The 19,328-nt window shown below is 33.9% G+C and overlaps 1 protein-coding gene across 1 annotated transcript; it reads left to right on the plus strand.

Moving 5' to 3' along the window:
* Nucleotides 1-13,162: 13,162 nt before the first annotated feature.
* LOC145585122 (transcription termination factor MTERF4, chloroplastic-like) lies at nt 13,163-15,017 on the plus strand. The gene has a single exon (XM_081641854.1). The coding sequence runs from the start codon at nt 13,400-13,402 to the stop codon at nt 14,942-14,944; it is 1,545 nt and encodes a 514-aa protein (XP_081497980.1). The 5' UTR covers nt 13,163-13,399; the 3' UTR covers nt 14,945-15,017.
* The last annotated feature ends 4,311 nt before the right edge of the window (nt 15,018-19,328 follow it).

Below are 19,328 nucleotides of genomic sequence, written 5' to 3' on the forward strand. Positions count from 1 at the left end.
TAAGTAATTATTTACTAATAATTTTAAATATGATTTTTTTTAAAATCTTATTTGTATAAGGTAGCATCGCCCAATTAAAAAAATGGTAGTGATTCCCTAACTATATGGTACCTTTGGTAGTTAGGGCCACAATGTAATATAAAAAAATGTCAATTAATACCCTAGAAAAGGACGTCTTGATAATTATAATTACTAGCCCTAAAATAATTATGATTATTCATATAGTTATTAAATGATTTGTGTTAATAATTTCTAAAAAATAAATATTTTTAAGAGCTTTAAAAGTTGCTACTAATATAATGTTGCCACATCACAACTAAAATGGTAATAATTCTAACATTAAACTGTTTAAGTTAAGTACTATACAAAACATAAAATAATTACATTTTAAAAATGAATTAAACTTAAATCAAATTATATACTATATATTACAGGATATCATCACTCGAGAGGATGGTGATTCTCTAAATATGGCACTTATGGTAATCGAGCCCACAATGGAGGAAACTGTTGGAGTTGTTGCTAATGTTATTTCCACAACTGGACTGGTATGTTTTTAATATTTAATTGTGTACGTAGGTTACTTACAAAGTATCAATTAATTAATTTCTAGGAATTATAAATACAATTTTTTTTATATCTAAAAAAAAATTCACAGTACAGTTATTTAGGGTACCATCGCCCAATTAAATTAATGGTGATGCCCTAACTATGGTAATTTTAATAGTTAAGGCCACAATAGAATATAATAAAGGAAAATGTGTCAAAATAATACCCTAAAAAGGACGTCTTGATAATTATAATTACAATCCTAAAAAGTTTTTTTTTAAAGTATCCTTAAAAGTAAAAAAGCTACTAATTAATGTCCTTATAATAAGTGAGTAATTTATATGATTATTACCTCCAACTACGTTATGGTGACTTAGCCTTATATTATGACGTCACTTATCAACCTAAATGTAATTGATATATAATTTCATTTTTGTGACCTATCAAAAGGTTTATTAGCTTAAAAATGTAATTATGACGTTACTCATCAGCCTACAAATGTACTTTATGTCATTTTAAATTAATCCCATTTACAAATGGTTTTTCCTTACTAGCCTGAATTTAAAATAGATTTAAGGTGATAAGTGATGTCATAAGCTAATTCGTCAGAAAATGGCTAAATTTATTAATCGTACAAATTAATCACTTGATTAACAACCTTTTTAGGGATAGTAATTTACAATACACCCTTTTCCGGGTTGTAATTGACAAATTTTCCGGAATTGAATGTTATACCATTCATAGCAACTTTACACTGTTTAAGCATGCACAAATTACAAAGTATGAATTGAAGTATAATAATTATTTTCAAATAATTTTCTAGTTTTCTTTCATTTACATGTCTATTTTCAATTGATTACTACTCTTATAGTATCAGTTTGGTAATTTGGAGTAATACTTTTTATTGTAGGAGATGACTATTACTAATGATGATAATGTGCAAGATGTTGAAGTTATTATACATTTAGCTGCCGCTACTGCTCAAAACTCAGCAATGGATAGGGTAAAATGCAATGTGGTTGACTTTTTATGCATGCCTATATATTGACTTCTTACACTTACTCTCTAATGTTCATAAATAATTAATTAAATTATCAAAATTTATTATTTTTACTAAAATGGATGGATCATTATATAATTCCTAACCTTCATGAAAGTTAATACTAAAAGAAATAAGGTTAAAATAATTGAAGTAATAATGAAAATAAAAATAAAACACGTGGATTAGAACTGAAGAAAATTTGTTATTTCTTGAAAATCATTTTTATCCTTTTGTGCAAGCTGTTTAATTTATAAGTGTTAAATTGATAACAATATAAGCGTTGTTGTTGTTGTTGTTGTTGTTGTTGTTGTTATTATTATTATTATTATTATTATTATTAATATTATTATTATTAGTGTTGTTGTGTTATTTTTTGTTGTTATTGTTGTTGTGTTGTTGTTGTTTTCTCTCTCATTTGTTTCGTAATCTACTCTTCAACCAATTGACTATTCTTGAAAACTATGAAGGTTTATAATTCAAACCAAGTGCAAAAAAAGCTTTCAAAAATTTCACTAGAAGGACGTTTACAAGGTTGGTGGATTAAGTATGCTCCGCGTCGAAACAACAACAGGATTGATAAAGTATGAAAATAATTCTTCTTTCTTTTCAAGATACTCAGATGTATTGCAGTTAGTTTACTAAATTATATCTTCGTTCCTTTGTAGTTTTATATACATATAGGGTCCAATAATCGACATTTTAGATCCTTGAATGAAGTCGATGACTTCATTTACTTCAGCCATCTCCTTACAAGGCCAGAGAAGATTGCGAAACCAGTTGATAATGTAAGTTTATAGAAGTACTGTTATTAGTTTCTATTAAGTTTGTTTTAGTAGTGTTAGGTTAATATAATGGATGTAATAATGCTACTAAAATTTTATTTTATGATTGATATATTAATCATATTTTTTTTCTAATTGTTTATGTATGTAGTCTGCAGAAGCTAGCACTTCCAAGAGAAAGCGCTCAATTAAAAGGAAAATAGATTGGGAGTTTCAATTTAGAGGACTTTTAGATCTACCTGATAATGGTATCACTAAAGTTTATGATATCAGTTTTCTGAAACTCAATGCCAACCAAGATTCAAACAACGTAAGTAATTGTTCTTTTTAATTAATTAAATGTCGTTTTTGTTGCTATTATTATGTATTGTGTGTCTAAAGTTACGTGATGACTTAAAAGTTATAAAAGTTGAATGTAGAAATGTAGAATGCAAATATATGTGACAAGTTTTTTATTTGTATACATTTTTAATTTCTATATTGTTTTTTGGAAGTTGCAGGGCTTTATGGTGAATCAAGAAACATCATATGCTAGTGAACAAACGATAAGTGATTCTGAAATCAAACCTAGGCAACATAAGATAAGGAAGACAATGGTGCAACTTGTTAAGGAAAGGGTGGAGAAATTTCCTACTGAAGCATATCAAAATCTTATCACTAAAGAATAAAAGGTAAACAAAGACGAAGACAAGGACGAGGATAAAGGCAAAAGAGGCAATGACAAATTAATGAGAATAATATATGAAAATCAAGGATAGCAAAGGTTTGCATGAACCTTTTGACAATCGACTTCTTTCCAACTTAAATTCCCCAGCTTCAAGCTCTCTTAACCTCTTTTTAAACCTCTTATAATTATCATGAGTAAATTGTAATGCAAAATTTTGAGGCTAAGATTAGTAATTTAATTATAATGAACATGGAAAGTAATTATTTAGTAGGATAAATTAAGTAAAGAAAAGGGATGTAAAACAAGAAAGCAACTCTGAACCCTTATAATTCGATCTTAACGTAAAAGAGATATAAATGCGCTCGTCACTCTTTTTAAAAACCAAACTAAAATTAATTAAACTAAGTCTTCAACTAGACTAGGATAAAACTTAAATACTCCCTCCGGTTATTTTTATGTGCAACAAAGGGGGTTGCACAAATGCCTAAGAAATTTTTTTATAGTGTTGTTTAAAAAAGTGAAGGGTATGTCAAATAATCACATCCAAATCCTCATATAAATTGTTTAATGCTTGTTTGACATTAATTTTTTTTTTTTAAATTTTAGTTTTTCTTTATATATATAAAAAAAAAAAAAATTAGAACAAGAAAAAGGTGTTTTCATTTTTCTGCTGCCAGCTTTCAAAATTATCATGACTTTAATAAGTTTGACTTATTTTTGATTCATTAATATATGACATATATAATAAAATTTTGAAAAACAAAAACAAAAAAACCACGACGATACCAAACAGTCCCTTATATGAAGCAACTAATTTGCCCTCAAATCACTCAATATCCGATATATAGGAAATGCAACATGATCTTCACCTTGAGATGACCACTTACCTATAAATATCATGTGACTACTATAGGTAAGTGACTATCTCAAGACGAGCCCTATTTCCTGTGGCTACTATAGGTAAGTGGCTATCTCAAGACGAGCCCTATTTCATGTGACTACTATAGGTAACTAGCTTACTAACAAAACAAGCCCTATTTCATATGACTACATATAGATAAGACTCTAAGGTACAAAGTGAACCCTAAATTTTGTATTACTTGTCTTCCATAATTTTGCAAAAAATCTTATCCTTCTTTCTATTTTAACTCTTGATTTTGAAGATTGCATTCTTAAATTTTGACATTGTTTTATTTTTTTTATTTTTATATGTACATTCCATCCAAGAGCAAGTAGATGCGAGTAAGGTAGAAAATAATGTTAATTCTAATGCATGTGAGGCTTAATGTGGTTATTAACAAGTGTCAATACTACAAATTTGGAAAAAATTTAACATGCTAAATTAACGATTACATAACTTGTTGTGTTCCATGGGGTTTGAAGTGATGACAAACATACACTTTAGTTGATTGCTACTTGCTTTGTATTATCATCTATTTAGCATGTGTAGTAACAACTATCCCAAGTCCTTGAAATGTTTCAATCCTTTTGACGATGATGAAGAAAGAAGTACGTGATTTAAAGTGTTTTTGACAAGTGAAGTTTTAAGACTTGAATAAACATGAAGACTTCGATAGGGCTTTTTATCTTTGTTAATGTGATTATTTGTAAGTGTGCATGAATGATTAAGTAAATTGGCGAAGTATTTTCCTTAGAGGAATCAAGTGTTGTAAGTACCAGAAATAGTTGAGCAAGTACTCTAGAATCTAGACAAAGGAGGTACTCTAGACACTACCAACTTAAGAAATAGAATAAAAAGTTTGCTTGTTGAATATATATGGCCAATTGATTGGCGAATACTTAGATTTTCCAAAGCATACGTTAAGTATTTTAATTAAGCAAGCAAGATGAATATTCGCTTAAGGAGATTATTGCAATCAATTATTTTGCATACATCTTAGGTAATTAGTCAGGCCAGACTCTTTTTTTTTTTTAGAAAAAGGTAGAATGAGAAAAGTATCATGTCTTAGGCAAAGATACTTTCTGTAATACACAAGTTGCACATGGAAAATACCTCCTAAATTATTTTGTTTCCATAAATAGAACCTGGCCTGGGGGTTTGTAGTCAGGCCATGTTCTATTTATGAAAACAAAATAATTTAGGAGGTATTTTCCATGCATGTGCGGCTTGTGTATTATAGAAAGTATCTTTGCCTAAGATATGATTTTCTATGTTACGAAAAAATTCATGTCGCAACTCTCAATGATAAATTAACACAATTGATTCCTCCAATTTAAACTTAAGCTTTTACGTGCAAATAATAATTACATATTCTAAAAAATCTCAAATACTTATGGAGTTATGGGAATTGAATCAACACGTTAGTTTAACAATGTTAAGATTTTCATTGTCTCCTAAGCTTAGCTTTGTGAGAAATTGTTATTGAGAGAGTTTACGTGTTATAATTGGATCACGAAGATCACGAAGAGGGTAGTGATTAGGTAGCATTTATGAGGTCGAGTGCGGTAAGGTCAAGTACGTACGCAGTGCATAACTCTAGAGGGCATTCCTCAAATATAATCCTTAAGGGTTAAAGTGACCCCAACAAAAAACTTTAACAAGCAAATTTTCTCTACATGCAAATGGCATATGTTAATTATCTTTGGTTATTTCATGGTTTATTTTTTGAGAGAAATATAATCACATGAGATCTTGTTAGATTCATCTCTATTTAATAAATAAATAAAAATTAATTTACAAATACATAATGATATATATTTAACGGTTGAAGTTACAACATTGTCAAACGTTGTAAAAAAATAGTAATGTTACACCCCCCATGAAACCTTTACCCCCCCCCCCCCCCCCACCTCCTATCGATCTAACTCAAAACCCTAACCCTATTCCCCATCTAGACATAGAAGTATAGAACCCTAACCCCACCCCTTTACCTGATCTGAGTCCCCAACTCTACCCCCTTTACCCCTTGCTCAAAACCCTAACCACCAAGCACTTACTTGATGCAAAAGAGCAATAGTATAGTAGTGAGGAAGAAAGCAGTGCAGCAGCGCGGAAGAGTGAAGCTGAAGGAGAAGATAAGTGTAATAGTGACATATTTGACAGACATCTTCTTAAAATAGAATTAAAAACTAATAACATGTTTAATAGGTTAAAACAGAACATGTATCGCATTGTGATTAGTTAGAATTTTTTATTTTTATTTTTACATTTTAGTGTTTTAAAATTGTTTCTTAATTAATTTTTTTTTTTAAAAAAAAACTCTTTCTTCCCTGTGACCACATGAACCCCCTCCCCACCACCACCCATCACTTCCCTAGCCTCGCCTCCTTCTGGATCATCTCCCCTTACCGCTAAGTCACCGACCACCCTTCCCCGCCTGCCAAGTAAACCCCATCCACCTCCCCACTAGTTGTCACAAAAAGTCCCCCTACCCCTGACCATTGCAGACCCTCTTCTCCACCCAAAACCAATGGATCGGGTGAAGCCGCAAAAAAGACAGCAGCGATACTACTAGAAAGAACGATGATTTCCATCATCTAATCCACAACAAATCGTTTTTAGGGTGTGGGAAAGGGAGGGGGGCGTGTTTTGAGGTGCAGGGAATGGAGAAGGACGCATTTAGGGTGGGGGAAGGGAGGGGGTGGGGGAAAGGGAAGGGAGACGATGTCAGGGTGGGGAAAAACAGGGCGACTGACGAGGGAGGGGGTCTGAAAAGGAAGGATGACCGGTGGGGGAGGGGTTGGGGGCTGTGAGGGAAAAGGGTTGTTCAAGGGGCGGTAGGGGTGCTGTTAGATGTGTGTTTTTTTTTTTAAAAAAAATATGTAAATAAAAAAAATTAAAAAAAAAACTATCATTCCCATTGCTAGAGGTGTCACAATTAACCAATAAACAGGTTATCAACCAGCCACATTCTACTTTAAGCAGTCTATCAAAGATAGTTTTAGTATGGAAATACTCCCTTTGTATTTTGTTAGTTATTCCATTTCTTTATACACGGAGTTTTAAGAGAAATAGTAGAAAATAATAAAGTATGAGAAAATGGGGTTGGTGGAAAAATTAAGGGCATGTTCACTTCAGCTTATCAATTCAGTTCAGCGCCAATCAGTTCAGTTTAGTTCAGCTCCAATCACTTCAGTTCAGTTCAACTCAGTTCAGTAAATATGAATAGACCCTAAGTATTATAGTTGGGAAGAGAGGGAATTTAAAAATACTAAAGTATGATAGTTGGTAGGAATGTCAATGGGGCGGGGCGGGGCGGATGTTGGCTCTTCTTATCCCCATCCCCACCAAAAATTTTATCCCCATCTCCACCCTCGCGGCGGGTCCAAAATTCATCCCCATCTCGCCCCGACGAATACAATCCTAAAAGCATCCCCGACCCATCCCCCACTTGGATATCCATCCCCACTTAATCCCCATCTAATATTCGCCTAATCCCCACCTCCCAATACACAATCCAACATAATTAATATAGATTACAAAAAAAAAAAATATTGTTAATATTACACACTCTTTTAGTTATAATATTAGTGTATTACAAATTATTATATGTAACACCCTAGAAATTTCTTCCCTTTAAAATACCTGCTTTACTCTTTTTAAAATACGAAATAGGAAATTCTAAGATATTACCGCCACCGTGTATACGGCTAAGACAATTATCAAAGACACACAACGGAAGACTAATTTCAAAACCATTCAAAACAAGTCAACTTAAGAAGTCAACCAAACGAAAGTAAAGTCAACGAAAGTCAAATAAAATCAACTTACATTTTTGAACCATTGTAGGCCCTTTTTAAAACCAATTAAATATGTAAAACCTTTGCGTTAGTCTCATGAGTATCAATAATATAAAATAATCAAAACATTAAACACATCATAAACTAATAGAAACTAGCATGATTCGCTCTTCACTCATGCCCAGTCATAAATATGCTTCAATACCTGAAAAGCTTATCTCTACTTGTTTTCCACTACTCTCCATTAAAAATGGGTCATCATAAGGCCAAGATAAAGACAAGGCCAACAAACACACAAAACACACAATCAGCAAAGCTGAGTACATAAGCGTAATTAACACACTAACATGCATTTACCTATCAACACACAACTTACCTTGTTGCACCTGTTTTTCAAGCATACAACATTCAACAAAACTTCTCAACTAGAAAACTACATAATTTATTTAGCGTTGATTACGCATCGAACGGGTTTCCCACTCAACCTCCCCCAATAAATGAGGTTAGTGACATGGGAGCTAACCGTGCCAGCATCAAAACCACTCATATGTGGCGGAATTCCTGTGCATAATAATAATAAAAGGAATGTACAGCGTCCTGTACTCCAGTAGAAGTTATGATCAAATATAAAGTCACATAACTCCCCCCATATGTTCATACTCAAGGCATATACATTCCAAGAGTTTTGGTGCGTAATATCTTTCACTTTACGTTATTTATAGATTATTAGACTTGGTGATGACTCTCAAACCATAATCATTCAATCAACAATAATTATTCAATCAATCAAATATACCAACTTAATTCTTGAATACTTAGTGACCACATAATATTTAATGTTGAATCCTTTTTAATTCTAACTCGGTGCCAATGACACCTTAAACGCATAAAGCGCCACAAATCCTATCCCTCGGTGTTAAAAACACCTTAAGTGCACTAAGGCACCAACATACAATTTATTCCTCGTGTACATAGACACTTATATAGCTCTTTCCTCATGCTTATAGCATCAATAAAAATTATATGAACCGTAATAAAATTCGTTTTCAATATTCCAAACCAAATTAAACATTTAGTTTAATTAAACATGCCCTCTAACATGCCACAAATAAATATGTGGTTCATAAATAATATTCCAAACTATTATTTTCCATTCAATAATCCATCACAAGTAAATCATGCTTTATAATCCAATCACCAATAACATCCAAATCATAATTTCCATTCCAAATCTAGCATGATACTACTTGAAATCAATTAAACACCTTTAGCATGCTACTACATCAATATAATTATGCTAAGTACGTGAACGTACCTCAAATAAGCTCTTAAAATAGCCGAGTACACAACAACAATTCCCGAACCAAGTCTCTATATAAAGGGACAATAACACTATATTACTTCTCTTAGTATATACAATTTCCAGCAATTTAAACTCACTTTAAACCACTTATAATAATCTGAAATTTTTTTAAAAACTCCTAATTAGTCTCTCTTATATAATTAAACCCTTTCATTAAAATCACAATTATACTACTTTTAAATAAAATTCCAGCACTTTAAACTAATCAAAAACCCTATAAAACTTCATCAAAATACATCTTTATACTTAAATTATCCATAGAAACATTAAATATATAAAAGCCCCAAATTAATTTATACAAGAACCCTAAAAATCAAGTCTTGAATAAATTAAAACCCTAACTTTTAATACTTTATAAAATTTGAAATTAAAACTCTTTATAATATGAAATTTATACTCTTTAAACATTAAGACACAATTATAAAACATACTAATAATATTTCAATAATTAAAATCAAAACCCAAAATACATACTACATAAAAATAAATTAAAAACAAGAGGAGAAAGAGGGAACCACCATGGGCGACGGCCGGCGGCTGGTGGGTGGTCGTCGGCCGTCGGTGGTGACGTGGCAGCGGTGGTGTGAGGTGGAGGCAAGGTGGGGCTTGCATGGAAGCCTTACCATGCGTGAAGTGGTTTCACGCATGAACCCCAAAGAAAAATACAAGGAAAGAAAAAAATAAGAAAAAGAAAAAAAAAAAAAAGAAAAGAAAAGAAAAGAAAAGAAAGAAAAAGAAAAATAAGGAAAAGAAAAGAAAGATTACTTACTCTTAGAATTTTGATTTTGAGCCTCTTTGTATGGGAAAATTTTGGGGTTTTAAGGAGTAAAAAGCATTTTAGGGGATTCACCTTCCATACTTTTCATCCTTTGGGGATTCACCTTTCACTTTTCATCGTTTGGGGATTGTCGGTAGGTATTAAGCGTTTTCCAGTGAAATATATATATATATATATATATATATATATATATATATATATATATATATATATATATAGTACAGCTAAATAAAAATAATTCCTACAACCTCCGTGTTTTAATAAGTGTTACAATTTGACTTTTTTTACTATTCACATAATGGGTTTGACTTGATTAATTTACTAATCTAATATATATATATAAAGGGGAGTTTTTTCCCGAGTTTTTAGAGAGCCACGTAGGATTTAATTTTTTCAATGCGCCATGTAGGATAATAAATTTTAGTGGTAGCAATTAAATACGAGATTATTAATTTCTTTTAGAATTAAATAATTTAAATGACACGTAAGCAAAATTGGCGAATGAGATTCCAGTTTAAAATAATTAAATATAAAATATTAACTTTTGATATCAGGGATTTTATCTAAATATATAATAAATTTTAGCACATAAATATATATATGTTAAAAAAATTATTTAAAAAATTCAAACAAACCGTGCATCGCACGGGATTCATCTAGTATATAAAAAAACAAATGTTATTGTATAATACATTGTTGGATTCGTTATAACTTATACTTTCATAATTTCAATTTTCCTATAATTTTATTAACATATGATTAGATAAATTAATGGTCAAAGTCGTGTCTCGGTATGCGTTTTTAGTCAAATTGTAACACTTATTAAAACATGGAGGGAATAATAAAATAAAACACTCCTAATCAAAATAACCTAGATTAGACTAAAGTCAAGCAACTTGTAGTCCTGTATTTTCTCAAACGAGCAACGCTTTCATAGTAGACGAAAAAGCTTCTCCAACACTCCTCAAAAATATTCCATTACTCTTCATTACAGGTATATATTGTATCTAAGTAATATTGGACCTTACAACCACAAGGCACAATCTCAATCAATGATATATGAGAAGTTACATAATAAATCAAACTTGAGGTAAACCCACAACTCTGTATAATATATGCTATGGGTTTTTTTTTTTAACAAAATATTATTGTTATTAAAAATAATTCTCGTTACTCATATACATTTTTAATATTTTAATTTTTAATTTTTTAACTTTTTAATTTTTTTTTTTTTTTTTTTTTTTTTTTTTTTTTTGCAGAAATATTTAACATTTTGGGGTTATCCAGTTACAATTTTACCATTTCGGGCACTACAAGATCTTTTAATATTTTGAAGTTTTCTTCTGCAATGTATTTTTTTTGTAGAGTCAAAGACTATTGAATAATTTTATATTAAGAATTTTATCTCTTTGACAGTTGTAATCAACAAATTTAGGGAGAATTTTTTATGAAGTGACCAGATTTTTGAGTTCCGACGACCGATAATCCCGGCCCCAAACGATGAAAAGTGAAAGGTGAGTCCCCAAATGATGAAAAGTATGGAAGGTGAATCCCCAAAAATGCATTTTACTCGGGTTTTAAGTGGTATTTATAGAGTAGAGAGTATAGGGTTTAATTTTAGGCTCAATGAATAAATGGACTTGAATTATAAAACATTTGACCCACAAGGGTTCAAATGAAGGGTTGAGCTTATTTAAATGAAATGGATTATTCCAATAAGAGGATGTAGAAATAGTTTACATACAATATTTTAAACAAGGCCTAATAATTAGTAAACGTTTGACCCAAAACATATATTTTACTTTTATAAAAACCTTATAATTAAAATACTTTAACCCTTTAAAATATTTAATTAAAATACTTGAGCCCTTAAAATATACTTTATAAATACTTAAATACTCTATAAAAATATGGAGTATTACATTATATCTACTATTTTATTTTACATAATTTTTATTTATAAAATTGTATAAAAGTATATAATTTTATTTTAAAAAATATACAGATGTGGGTGTAAGGTGGGAATGAGGCGGGTACAAAGTGGGGCGGATGGGGCGGGGCGGAGATGGGGCGGGTACAATGTAAAATCCACCCCCGCCCCATCACCCATGGCGGGTATGATTTTTATCCCCATCCCCGCCCCATCACCCGCCAAACCAAGACCCATCCCCACCCAATTGGGGCGGAGATGGGGCGGGTCTCCTACTTGACCCGCCCCACTGACATCCCTAATAATTAGGGGTCCATTAGGAGAGAGAATTTAATAAAATATTGTAAAAAGTTTCCAAAAAAGAAAATGAAGCAGGTATCGTAAAAGGAAAGTGGAGCAAGTAATAAAAAAAACGGAGGGAGTAATCAAATAGTCGTTTTTTTAGGATACCAATCACAACATGTATTGTATAAGACGGGTGTACACTAATTTTATTGTAAGACGGTCAGTTTGAGGGTAACTTTAACCACTAAAAGGGTAACTTTAATTTGTCGTTAATTCAGTTCAATAAGGGGCCGTTTGGTTGGGGGTATTCAACAAAGGGAATGGGAATCAACTGCCCCGATTCCCTTTGTTGTTGTTTGTTAAGCACTTTCTTTCATTCCCTTTACCCTCTCCATTACCCTAAATCCTTCCAACTTCATTCCCCACCCCCCTAGACTTTTCCATTCCCTTTCCTTAGCCACCCCTCCATCACCACACCCACACCTAGCCACCACCCTTTTACTTTACCTCCACCACCCAGTCGCACCTCCACAGCTCCACTAACGTTCGCCGCCCCTTCTCCTAGCCTCCACGACCATCGAAAAACCTAAATAACCCATCCTCTTCACTGTTAAACGGCCGAACGACCCTCCCCCACCATCGAAACCCTAGGCGCTAAGGTTTCGAGGGTGGGGGAGGGCCGTTCGACGGGTTTCACGAAGGTTTTTCAGCAGCGCTAGGTTTTTCTGGGCTAAGGAGGTTTTCGGGGGAGGACCTCCATTGGGCCGACGAGGGACGGGAGAAGGCTGGCGAAGGGCGGCGAACGATGGGGGAGGTGCGGTGAGTGGTTTGGTGGCTGAAAAAGGTGGAAAGCTAATGAATTAGGTGGTTGTGCGGTAGTGGGACTAGAGGGATTGTTTCCCTTTGTTTTAAAACAAATAACATGGCAAATTTTAGGTATCTTCATTCCATTTTTCTCTTTTCCCTTTGTTCATTTCATTCCGATCACCTCGTGTGAACCAAACGGCCCTTAAATATAAAGAGGCCCTTAGTTGTTGAATTTGCCAACCTGAAACCCGACCTGTTTAGCCAACACACGACATACATTGATTTTGAGAGGTTTCGTCTCTCTAGTCCCAAGCTCTCTACTGAACCAACTTTGAAAAGCTTCGACAATCCTCAGTTCCTCATATACCTGCTGATTGATTATGGCTGTCAAAGCAAACTGAATTCTACTACGATTTTTTCAGAAATTCTCCATCAAATCAAAGTCGCTCTTCAATCCAAGATTATCTCTGTAAGTTTAATTCTTCGTTATTTCGAATGAACCCATTTTTTAGGAGAAATATTTGCTATTTTCTTAAGACTAAATTCATTAATAATGAAGCTTTTAGCTTGAAATCATTGTACAATGCGAAAATCCCAAATCCCAGAAATACCCAGTTGGGAAAATCCCCAATTTTTGATTCTAGGGTTTATGGGGTTTATTGGGTTCGTTCATTTTCGACGCAATCTAATAATAAACTTCCTGAATATGAAATGCCGTCTGTTACTTGGGGAGTTGTTCAAGGTCGCAAAGAAAGACTTGTTTCAAAAGTTATTATATGTGATTATTTAAAGACTTTGGGGATTATTACTGATGAATTAGAGGATATTGAGTTGCCCTCTACTGTTGATGTTATGAGGGAAAGAGTGGAATTTTTGCAGAAGTTAGGGTTGAGTATCGACGATATTAATGAGTATCCGTTGATGCTTGGTTGTAGTGTTCGAAAGAATATGATCCCGGTGTTGGGGTATTTAGAAAAGATTGGGATACCTAGGGGGAAATTAGGGGAGTTTGTGAAGAATTACCCCCAAGTTTTACATGCTAGTGTGGTGGTTGAGCTTGTTCCGGTGATTAGGTTCCTTCGCGGGCTTGATGTTGAGAAAGAAGATATTGGATATGTGTTGCAAAAGTATCCTGAATTGTTGGGGTTTAAGCTTGAAGGTACGATGAGTACATCAGTGGCGTATCTTGTTAGTATTGGGGTGAATCCTAGAGATATTGGGCCTATGGTGACACAATATCCGTATCTATTGGGGATGAGAGTAGGTACGATGATTAAACCACTTGTTGAATACTTGGTTTCATTGGGTTTGCCAAAGAAGATATTGGCGCGAATGTTTGAGAAGCGGCCATATGTTATTGGTTATGATTTGCAAGAAACTGTGACACCTAATGTTGAATGTTTGATTAGCTTTGGCGTAAGTAGGGAAAAAATTCCTTTTATTATAGCACAATACCCACAGATTCTTGGGTTGCCTTTGAAGGCAAAAATGTCAAGCCAGCAGTACTTTTTCAATTTGAAGCTCAAGATTCATCCGGAAGGTTTTGCACGAATTGTCGAGAGAATGCCTCAGATAGTTAGCCTTAATCAGCATGTTATTATGAAGCCTGTTGAGTTTCTTATAGCACGGGGTATACCTGCTGAGGATGTGGCTAAAATGCTCGTGAGATGTCCACAAGTAGTGGCCATGCCACTTGTGATCATGAAGAATAGTTTTTACTTCTTCAAGAGTGAAATGGGCCGTCCCATAAAAGAGCTAGTTGAGTTTCCAGAATACTTTACTTATAGCTTGGAATCCCGAATTAAACCTAGATATCAGAGATTACAAAGTAAAGGGATCAGGTGTTCCTTGGCATGGTTTCTCAATTGCAGTGAGAAAAGGTTTGAAGAAAGACTTCAGGCTGATTTCTTTGAAGCTGAGAGTGCTGGCCCCACATTCAACATGGGTGGGAAGTTAGAACTGCCAGGAAGTTATAATGTAACAGATGAAGAAGATGAAAGTGAGGATGAAGTGCTCTATAGGCGCACTGTTTCTGTCTAGTTTTGTTTGTGTTTCATAGCTATGTACCAAATATGACAAAAGATTTAATGAAAGTCAAACTTTATTCATTTTCCCTATATCTTCATTTTTTATTTTTGTTTTGCTTGCTTCACAATGCATTATGCTATTCTCGAAACTAAGTGTTATAATTTTTTTTTCTTTACCCCGGTAAGATCTCCGTAGTTGTCAGAAACAGAGAAACAGAGAGTAGTCTGAAGTTTGGACAATGAAATTAGTAATTATGTGCCATTAAAATAAAAAAAAAGGAATGAAAATGAGTTTAGTTAGATGTATTCAAATGTTGCCTACTTGTCTTGAGGTGTACTTGTAACATAACTTAAAACGCATAGGTAGAGTATGACATTATGTGTGTGCTAACGGCGAAGGTTCTATTGATTTGTATGGCTGTGAGCCTGTATGGTTGTGTTATGTGAACTTGTAGCACACTGTATGACTGAATGAAGCAGGTTAGTGATTTGGGGATGGGGATAATGATGGCCTATGATTGTTTGATGCATGTAACATCTTATTGGTAGCCCTTTATCAATGTGATCTTTTATTCTTGCTCAAGCTCTACTGACTTTGCTGTTGTTGAGATGTGTAGATTGTTGATGCTTCTTGGTATGCTACAACTCATTATGCATTTTTCCCCCTTTTCTTTTTGAGGCTGCGGTGGTGTTTTTTTTGTTTGTTGTGGTTGTTTACTTTGGAAGTATGTATTGCTGTTTAGTGGCAATACCGTTTCTCCATATGCCAGAGTGACCTCCCCCCCCCCCCACAAAAAAAAAAAAAAAAACTGAGATTTCTGTCTGTCATTTTTGGGCTAGGTGGTATAGGCTGCGCGTTTAGGGTAGGCAATGGGCATTTGGTCAGGGCGTTGGGCATTTGGTTCTCAACTTGCTATGAATAGCAAGCTTTGCATGGAATTGTGAAAGTTATTTTTGTCAGTGTTGTAACAAGCTCCAGAGTCATCTCACTGGCAACAGTGTATCATGTCAATGTTCTACAAAATAAGTTACGATTAAATTGACTTAAGGAATCTCGTACAAGCCTACTACTTCAATACCAGTGGGAGTCATATTAAGCTTCATGGTAATATTTACGTTTTTATTAGCTGTGACATACTTTTTTTTAAAAAACTATTTTTATGCACTTTTGGAAGTAAAAGTGGCTGATTTTGTCCTTTTTTCATGTTGAATTATTGACAGTACGAGGTGAGGTTATGCATCGTTTATTACAGTGCTCAGGAGTTTGACAAGATAATGTGTGCCTTATCTGCCAACAGGGCTGAGTTGCTCTCTTAGCATGCTATCTATTAGCAGCTAGTTCTGCAGTAACCTAACATTATTTTGCTGCAAAAGTGCAAAACCATTTTCACTATCTTGGCCATTTATGTCTTGGGAAGGCTAATATGATTTTTGTTTGGAATTTATAGACATTTTCCCCCCATCCCCCTTTGTAGAGGACCCCGGAGGGAGGGGTCGATAGTGTGAATGAAATAGCTGACTAGTGACTACAGTACAAAAGATTTTATATTAGTTTTTCATATAAACTTCCCTACCTTTGTACTAAAGTGAAGTGAGGAGGGATCCGTTTGACATATGGAGCAAATGGACCCAATCAAATCTGCAAGTGTGACGTGATGGTAAGTGAAGCTTTGAAGTTGAGTATGTTTTTGCCTTTTTGGTTATATATGTTTACATTTTATTATCTGCCTATATTTGGTTGTATGTGTTGCCAATGTCGCTTTGAAATATGTTGCTGAATACTGATATCTAATAACTAACTAATTGCTAAGCACAGGGTATTGTTGAGGACTTGAGGGGTTAGCTGAGCGCCTGAGCCATGGTTTATATTTGCAACTTAGTGTATTTAGGTAATATCGTGACACTCAAGTTCTACATTTGTAGAGTGCAACTTTCAATTCTTAACTATCATGGCTTCATGTTTTTTCCTGCGTGCAATATCAACATTAACAGCATATTTCTTTTCTCTTTTTATCAACTCAACAATGCCAGGTTGAATTTGATAAATCTCAGATTAGTATGAAAGAAGAGGAAATGCCAAGTGGAATAAAGAAAGATGTAATAGTCGATAGGAGGATATGATACTACTTTTGGCTCTCATCCTTATTACTTCATTGCGCTACAACTCCACCCCCCCCCCCCCCCCCCCTCCCTCTATTTCTGTTTTGAAAATACATTGAAAGTGCTAAACCGTTAAAGGTGTTACTGCAACTGAGGCTATAGTTTTGGTGCTTCTTTGATGGTATTGAAGCATTCTTATTTTTTATTTTTTATTTTTTATTTCCAGATTAGAGAATACCCTGTTGAGATATTCCTGTAGACTTTTTTATATGTCTGGTGTTGAAGTGAACAGAAAATTCACACGGCATGACAGTAAGCCTAAACTTGCTCTAATGCCTGCAAACTAAATACAGTATAACAATTTGTATGTAATTCATCATTTATCATACTTTAAAGTATATCGTTTGCCTCTTTGAAAGCATCTTTTTCCTTTTATGCTCCTCTGGACATTTTTTAAACTTCTTGATTGGTTTCTTCTTCACGGCCTTAACAATTTTATCATGCTTTCCATGCCTCGCTGATGATTTTGTGTTGATGGTAATTCCTCAAGACTCAAGTTACCGACTCTAAATGATTAAATATTTCACTTCTAGGGGCTGCTTAAAATCATATCACGCTCAGTGTGTTGGAAAGGATGATTCAGCTCTGGATTGTGACGAGAGTTTCAGATGTTGTAAAAAACTTTTTCTTTACTCTGTGTCTCACTGAGATGAATTATCTTTTCTATCTTTCCATGTATTGTGTGACAGGACACTTCACACATCTTCAGTTGCTGAGTAAAATTTGCATAAACTATGTTTTGTTGATTAACTTGTGATGTTACATCTGCTACAACCTTGGTATTTATTTTTAGGAATACAGTCAAATGTGAAAACATTGCTCCTTCCATTTCATGTATGGAGGTTAAATCTCTAATATGAATCAATCATATCATAGCCTTGAGTTTATATTATAAATACTTTCATAGTGAGCTTTGTTGTTATATTATATATTACCAACCTCAAAGGGTGTTAGTAAGTTTAAAGGGTTTGAAAGAAAATCAGAGGGGAGAAGTGCTTAGACATCTGGGAAACTAATTTTTTGACTAACCTGTCATATAAGTGATTTACAATGGGTGGGCCATGTTAGGAGAGATACATACTCCTAAGCCCTTAGAAGTTTGTTATCTGGTTTAATACAAGGTAGGTAAAGAACGTGTTGTTTTATCTTTTATGGTTGTAAGTTTTGGTAAGGATTGACCTTTTTCCTTTTCCCAGCCTTTGTAGGTTATTTGGGTCCAACATACTCTTTCTTATCCTTCTTATCTTTCTTGGTAGGGAATCGAATGAGTGTTTTATTTCTTGAAGGAGTTCAAGGATCTTACATTTTTAAGATTTCTAGTTTAGAGAAGTCAATATTCTTACTTAATAGGTTCAGGGGCCAAAAAAGACATCATATCCTAATTTAGGCTCATCGTACTTACTTGTAGGGACTGGGGAGGCAAGAATTCACTCCTTGCATATGCCAGTTTATGTGTGTCCTTAGCTAATCAGTTGATTATTCCTTATCTCCAAGCCAACTCTCTATTTAAGTGATGTTTGTTAAAGACGAACTTTGATAATTCTCAAAAAGCTTTATTCTTAGGACTCCTGGTTCTCTTTCTGACGTATTTATGTTTTGTAATAGGAAAATAGAGAAGTAAATGGAGTCTCTCTAGCAATAAGACCTTTCTTTGAACTTCACAAAACCTTCATTTAAAAACTTTTAAGTGACCCAAAGAAGGTCTTCGGTTGCTAAAACAGTAGACAGGTTCCAATAATGGCCAGGAGTTGACAAACACAAAGTTCGAAGGGGAGGGAGAGGAGAGACATACAAAACTAACATGTGGCCCCTCCTTTTTGGTAGGTTGGTGACAGAATTGTGGGCTATCATGATGCTCTCTGTTGATGGTGTTTCCAAAAAGGCTTAGACAACGTTTTACTAAATTTGTGTTGGCCAACATGATCTCAACGTAAGCATTCCAAACTATTATTTCGCTCAAGTCTTTCTTCTTTCCTGTTTGTCTTGGTTAATAAGAAAGCTGCACAAGTTTACTGCTTTTGCTGTCCACTTGCTGTTTGTGGACACTGGACAGTGTATGGGTGAAGCATAATTCAATTTTGTTCGAGGAATCAAAGGATTCTGTTGCAACAGTATAATGTTTGCCTTGTTGTGAGAGGGAAAAAAAGATTTCGACTCAGATGGGGTAAGCTTGCTCTTTGTAGATACATATTTTGTGTGTGAATCATGTCATTAAATTAAGGGGTAATGCAAGATTT

This window comes from Chenopodium album, chromosome 16 (assembly GCF_948465745.1).
Source record: "Chenopodium album chromosome 16, dcCheAlbu1.1, whole genome shotgun sequence".
NCBI lineage: Eukaryota > Viridiplantae > Streptophyta > Magnoliopsida > Caryophyllales > Amaranthaceae > Chenopodium > Chenopodium album.

Coding starts and splice junctions, on each gene's coding strand:
- LOC145585122 (XM_081641854.1), top strand. CDS start 13,400: ATGAACCCATTTTTTAGGAGAAATATTTGCTATTTTCTTAAGACTAAA.